Consider the following 7,084-nt stretch of genomic DNA (forward strand, 5'->3'; position numbering starts at 1 on the left):
AACTAAAGATGATATGTTTTGTTTGTTTAGGTGATTCTTTGGCATACCAAAACGGTCAACAATTTACAACGTATGATACAGACAATGATAAGCACAGTGGTAACTGTGCTGAGTTTAACAAAGGTGCTTGGTGGTACAAAGACTGTGGTTCTTCAAACCTGAATGGCCTTTACCTTACACCAGGTACAGCTGATTGGTCAGGCATCATCTGGTGGTATTTCCATAAAAATAGAAACAGTCTCAAGAAGACAGTGATGATGGTTAAAAGAGCACCATAAGATAGTTGTCATGATTCAAACATGAATGGCTTTACCTACACCAGATACAGTTGATTACAATGGCATCAACTTGTATACTTTTGATAGAGGCCTTAAGACAACAGTGATGATGGTTAAGAGAGCAGCACAAAATAATCAGAATCTGTAATTATTGAATAATTTGACTTATGAATAATATATAGGAATAACGAAGATTCCTCTTTTGTTTCTTTTAGCTATTATCCATTTGGAATTATCATTAAATAATTGTATTGTTAAATAACAGCTCGTTATCTAATCCAAATGTTACAGAATTAATAATCGAATATATTGTCATATCACTTGTGATTTGTTTAAACATTATTAGTATTTTAATTTATATAATAATATAAATATTATGTAAACTTTCATTAGGCATACAAAGATTAATAACAGTTATTTTTTTAAATTTTATTATTATTTGAATTTATGCTATAACTACATATATAATAGTAACATTAATATTAATTGTTTTTAATTACAAAATAACATTAAATTGATATTCAATCAGTGTATCCTTTCATTACTGATAAATTAGTAGTTTGTAAATCTAACTTTAGGAGTATGATTTTTAGTCTATATTGAATCTTGTTTTAAAGTTATTAAAAATGAAATAAAAACATATAATGAATGTGTATGTATTTTTTAATGTAAAGATGGCTTTTTTAAAGATATTAACAATCAAACAAAAAAACTCCAACATTGGATCTTCATAATAATTGTTTTGGAAATTCACTAAAATTTACTTATTTATGCAAATACGAGGGGGTTTATTCAGATATGAATACAAACAATATACATACAAATATATTATTCACCAACTGTTCTAATACCACACACGTGAGACCAAAGACGATCAATTATTAATTACATTCTAAGTGCATGTATAGAGGTAATTGGCAAGTTACTCGATGTTGGATGGAGATGAAATAAAAAATAAAAATGGCCTTCTATCAAATAAAGCGCGTCGTATTCTTCAATACATATCAACAATATAGATGGATATAACGTTTTAGTATCATTTTGATTTTCGATTTCGATTCTTACTGTTTCAGTATATTTTATTTTATTCGTCATTATAATCAATGCATTAAAGAGAAAAACGAAATGCATCACCAAAGCGGTTACTAGGGAGAGAATGTGAATTTATTAATTATCGCAAGAAGCTTTCTCAAATAATGTCGTCGTTATCACAGTTGTTCAGCTGTGACGTTTGACTACACGGCCCATCTGAATTGAAAGAAAGAAGACAAACACCAGGTGCTGGAAAACATTTCTATTGGCCATACATTCCAATAGTTATCAATCTATAGTTTCCCCTATGTTTTATATTTGTATATTAATATCAATCCATTACTTGTTGGTCAAGTTAGTGAAAACCAAACATGTATGATTTACCCTTCAAACTTGAAAATTTTGATACCATTAAGATTTTTGACTTGAAAGCTATGTAAGATATTGTTGCTGGAGAGAATCGACGTACCTATTTAAATAATATTTGTTTTGTCAGTCATCAAAATAGATTGATACAGCTAATTCAATATAGGAAAATAATTATGTGTTTGTTTAATTTATCTTCATCACATAATGAATTATACAGTTCGTAAATTCTATACTTATATATATAATTTATTGGAGATAAACACGTTTTCTTATGTTTTATGTCTCCTAAAAAAGAGTCGAGTTCATTTAATATTGGAAAATTGAACAAATTATTGATTGTAGTGGCCATATATTTATATCTTGTGTTTACTACAGAATTGTTTATCCAGACTACTGAAATTATTTATGTTATTAAATATTTTAACTGGTCAGAGTTTTAAAGATGAGAAAAAGAAATGGCACAGAAATTCATGATTATCACAGCAAATGTACCACTTTTCTGTCTGGATTCAATTACATTTTTTAATATAATTTATGTTTTAATGTTTTTTTATGAGGAAGTGCATACAGAAAAAAAGAAAAGATTCGATTGGAATACGTAGGACTTGCAAATAAAAATTATAACTGGACACCCATTATGAATTGTTGCAGGTATTGAATCAGATCAGGTGCTTCTCAATAAAACAGAAATAAATTAAATATTTTTAGAAAGTAATCTGTATTTTAATTATTGTAATTTGAACACCAAAAAATGCGTCTAAAAAAAAGAGCATGTATATCTTCATGATTTTTCATACATTATTATTTTATTTATTTTATTCAATCTCATTCAACAGCGGGAAACCCGCCCCTTAAAGAATAGAATAAAATATACAAGGGCTAGTGTTGCCCGAAAGCTATGCTAACTTTTCTGGCTGTTTACTTTATCGTTTTGATTTAGCTTTTCGCTTTTTATTTTTGTATTTCCATTGAGATCCAGCCACTGATACCCACAGCATTGTCATTTTTTTCAGTAATTTGCCTTTATATATATATATATATATATATAAATGTTCGGTTCAATGTAACCTTAAGACCTAAACATTACAAAGTTATACAATCTTATGTAAATCATATCTTACACTCAGCATGTTGATTGGTGCACACTGACATGTCTATTGATGTGGTTGGATAATGGAGTATCAACTCTGTCTTCATATACATATAAGATGAAAATATAGTTCGTACCACAATGTTAAGAAACTCATTCAGGCGTACGTCGAGCATTTGAAGACGAATTGTAGATTTTATTGGCACGATAACCGTTTCATTCGTCAATACATAATTCTAAAACGTCGCAATGCTAACTTCAACTTTAATAATTTTCTTTCTTCTGCTCTTTGTTGTCGGTGATCTTTCGATCAATACATATGATTATACGGTTATCCTAGAGGGGCATGCTTTTGAAGGTTGGAGTTACGAGTTGAAGAATATACACAAACTAAATTGTTTGCTGGAATGTTCCAAGAAATCTGATTGCTTGTCGGTTAACTATAACCAGAAGGATCGTGTTTGTCAAATCAATAAGCAAATACTGGAAACGTCATCAGTTGAAAACAACATAATTCAAGCGCCTGAATTTTGTTACATTGAAAGGAGTAAGTATACAATTTTGCAAACTTATTAAAGATGTATTGTCCCTTGAAACACAAAAAAATGATGGTCAAAATATTCTAAATTTAAATTGGCCATATCAAAGTAATATTAAAGTTATTCACTTTAAGTCGAAAATTCGAGCCAAAACAACAAGTTTACGTAAATAACAGGTAAATTAGTTTGATAACATTTCGTCTGGAAAATTGTCGCGAGCGAAAGTAAACAAAGATTTCAAACCACGAGTACGCATATTGCATATGCTAATTAGGATTATTTACAACTCGTCACAGTTGAGAAGGTATTTTCACACAGATCGTAAAAAAGTTTTATGAAATATGCATACAGAGTAGCGAAACAAGCACGTTTCATTATGGGATATGTTTTGATGGAAAACTTTGACTGGAAGTCAAAGTTATTTTTTAAACAAAAAAACGTCTGTATTTTAGTTAAATGATTTTTTTTTCGACAAATTTTTGGTGATAGTTAATAACTATTATGATACTTCAAAATGACCCACCTTTTTTCGAAATCTTTAATTTTTTAATTTTTTGGGATTAGTCAAAGGGACAATACATGGATTCTTTATATAGAGGTTCACATCAATGTTGATTGGTAGTGATATTTTGTTGCTGTTGAATTTGCCTAGGAAATGTTCTCTATTTTTCCCAATAATATACCAGTGTGATCTTTTTTTTAAACAACAATCTTTTTTAATTTTTTTTATTTTAGAGAGTTTTATGAGGGACTGTGGTGACATTTTACAATATAATCCTTCTGCTAATGGTGGTGAATATGTGATACAACCAGGTGATGGAGAACCAGAGATTACTGTGTACTGTGACATGAGGGAAGATGGAGGTTGGATGGTAAGTATACAGTAGGCAACAATTTATTCAAAGAAATTAGAAGTACCGTTGATCCAACATCACTGCCACAGCTTACTAATTCATTACTAAAACAGTGCCAGGGACAGAAAACACTGATATGGCTTTAGAAGCATAAACATAACTGCGGAAACTTTCAGGTTGACAAATATGTTTTAGTTTTAACCGAAAGAGCGACCATTATATACTAATGTTCCAAAACTTGCATACTAAGAACCAACAAGCAATTTATTATTACTGGCAGTTAGGTTCTCATTTCATTCATTGCTATTTACGCTAGTTGATGGGCCTGTCATCACTGTTTTAGTAAAGCTAAAGTAGAGTAAAGATTACTTTCTTTTCATTATCAGGTGATACAGAGAAGACAAGACGGATCAGTTGATTTCTACCGAAATTGGAAAGAATACAAAGAGGGTTTTGGAAACGTGAACACAGAGTTATGGCTTGGTAATGAACAAATCAACCGTTTAACAGCTGATGGCGAATTTGAGCTATTGATAGAAATGACAGACCACTTGAATGTAATGAAGATCGCAAGATATTCTCTCTTTCGTATTGGTACTGAGGACTCTAACTATGTTTTGACTATCAGTGGATACACAGGAACAGCAGGTTAGTATATCTTTAATCAATTTAAACAAGCATATTGTAGGGTTTCTTATGCATTCTTAATCAGGTACAAAAGAAATAATTATAGAATCTTAATCTACCTAATGAAATAAAGTTATAATACCTTCTTATGTATTAAACAGGTGTTTTATTGATAATGGAAAAAAAAAGTTGGGTGGGGAACTGAAAATCCGTGTACCTTTTAATGAACAGTCTATTTACTTGCATACTGCATGTTGTAATTTAAGTATAATAACTATGACCAATAAAACCTTTAAATGTAAGGTTTTAAAACTGGAGTTCCGTGTACATATCTGGCTCGTGTACACTCAAAAGAAACCAGATCATCTTTCAAGAGTGGGTGTAGGTGTTCTTATCTGATCCATTCAGACCCTGTCGTTGTGGGCAGACGAACGGGCACCGTTTGGTGGCAGCACACGACACGAAAAGACACTAAGGGGAGAAAAAAGTTATAGCATGTGTCGTCCACACTAGTTAGGCTACAAGTCAAGCCACATTTACATTTACATTTCACATTTATTACATTTACAAAATATAAACAAAAATATTTAAAATAAAACAACCATATGATATTATAACAGTTACGAGAATTAAAACAATTTAAAATAAATAAAATAGAGAAACAAAAATAATATTTATAATTGCGTTATGATTTAAGTTATGGCATACAATTCTTTTACAGACAAATTTAAATCAATATAAAATAAATTACGAATTGTAGGTTATAATTATAAAATTATAATATTCACTTTCATATATCTTTTTGTTTATAATTCACAAACACAATTATTAATTTAAAAATAAATGTGAATTTAAATATTTATAAAGTAAACTAGATTATCTAATATTTGTTTGTTTAGGTGATTCTTTGCAATCGTACCACAATGGTCAACAATTTACAACGTATGATAGAGACAACGATAAGAGAAGCAGTAGTAACTGTGCTGAGGCTTATAAAGGTGCTTGGTGGTACAATGACTGTTATTATTCAAACCTGAATGGGCTTTACCTTACACCAGGTACAAATGATTACAATGGCATCAACTGGTCTAATTTTAATAATGGCCTTAAAACAACAGTGATGATGGTTAAAAGAGCAGCATAACAAAATAAGAATCTGTAATTATTGAATAATTTGACTTTTGTTTTTTAGCTATTATAGGCCTATACATTTGGAAATATCATTACATAATTATATTATTAAATAATATAGCTAGTTATTTATTCTAAATGTTATAAATGAATAATAGTGATATTGTCATATCACTTGTTAATTATTAATTAATATAATATATTAATACGCTATTATATGTTTTAAATATATTAAAAATCAAACAAAACAACTCCAACATTGGATCTACATAATAATTGTTTTTGGAAATCATAAATTTACTCATGCAAATAATGAGGGAGTTTTATAAATTAAAAATATTATTCACCAACTGTTCCAATACTACACACGTGAGACCAAAGACGATCAATTATTAATTACATTCTTAGTGCATGTACAGAGGTAATTGGCGAGTTACTCGATCTTGGATTTCTATTGATCATACACTCCAATAGTTATCAATATAGCTTTCCCTTATGTTTCATATTTGTTGGAATTTTATTTCTGTCACATGATCTTGTTGAAAATAAGCACTTTCTTATCAGTGGTGGTGGTGGGGTGGTTTGTGGGGGATAGTTCACATTACACAGTGCTTGGTCTGGGAAAAGCGCTGCATAGTACAACTTAATATTAGGCCTATATGAAAAAAAGATTTCATTTTCTACACTACGATATTATTATATTCCAAACTTCGTTGTCCTACGTCCCATGTAGGCTAGCCTGAGTGGCCTATAACAAGCCAATAAAATTAAGTTTTGAACAAGAAATATTTCTTACAAAAAAACGCTGCTCGCTTATTGAAAAAATATTTTTTATTTCAAATGTTTTTGAATGTGTCATTTTATTGTCACATAATAGTTATTTTACCTGAAAAAAATGTAATTTAAAGCAGCAAATACTTAAATTGTCTGTCAGACAATGGTTTTGGGGTTTCTTTTCTTTTTTTATATGTGAATAAATAGGCCTATTATTTTTTTGTTACAGAAGTGAATACTCAATTTCTGTCACTTTAGTTAATTTTATTGCTAAGGTCAAATCTGGGGGTCACTTCATCACCCTAGATATTTCAATTGTGAAGTATCCTATTACAAACACAAACTTTAATGGACTTTCGATAATAATTCAATGAATATCTGACAGTGAAT

The 7,084-nt window shown here is 29.8% G+C and overlaps 2 protein-coding genes across 7 annotated transcripts in view; both read left to right on the forward strand.

The window, feature by feature from the left end:
• The window catches only part of LOC140059881 (uncharacterized), a 39,710-nt gene extending 38,174 nt beyond the window's left edge, over positions 1-1,536 (forward strand). For 5 of the 6 annotated variants that reach the window (XM_072105849.1, XM_072105848.1, XM_072105852.1 and 2 more), the window contains exon 9: positions 31-1,536. In XM_072105849.1, coding sequence (XP_071961950.1) covers positions 31-278 — 248 coding nt within the window. In that variant the 3' untranslated portion in view covers positions 279-1,536. The remainder of the gene's footprint in view (positions 1-30) is intronic. The other variant, XM_072105854.1, reaches the window with a different exon arrangement.
• Positions 1,537-2,661: 1,125 nt separating this feature from the next.
• LOC140061234 (fibrinogen-like protein A) lies at positions 2,662-5,933 on the forward strand. Its single transcript, XM_072107743.1, has 4 exons — positions 2,662-3,316; positions 4,044-4,180; positions 4,549-4,810; positions 5,689-5,933. The coding sequence occupies exons 1-4, from the start codon at positions 3,019-3,021 to the stop codon at positions 5,931-5,933; spliced, it is 942 nt and encodes a 313-aa protein (XP_071963844.1). The 5' UTR covers positions 2,662-3,018.
• Positions 5,934-7,084: the final 1,151 nt, after the last annotated feature.

The sequence above is a fragment of the Antedon mediterranea genome, chromosome 10, assembly GCF_964355755.1.
Source record: "Antedon mediterranea chromosome 10, ecAntMedi1.1, whole genome shotgun sequence".
Classification (NCBI taxonomy): Eukaryota; Metazoa; Echinodermata; class Crinoidea; order Comatulida; family Antedonidae; genus Antedon; species Antedon mediterranea.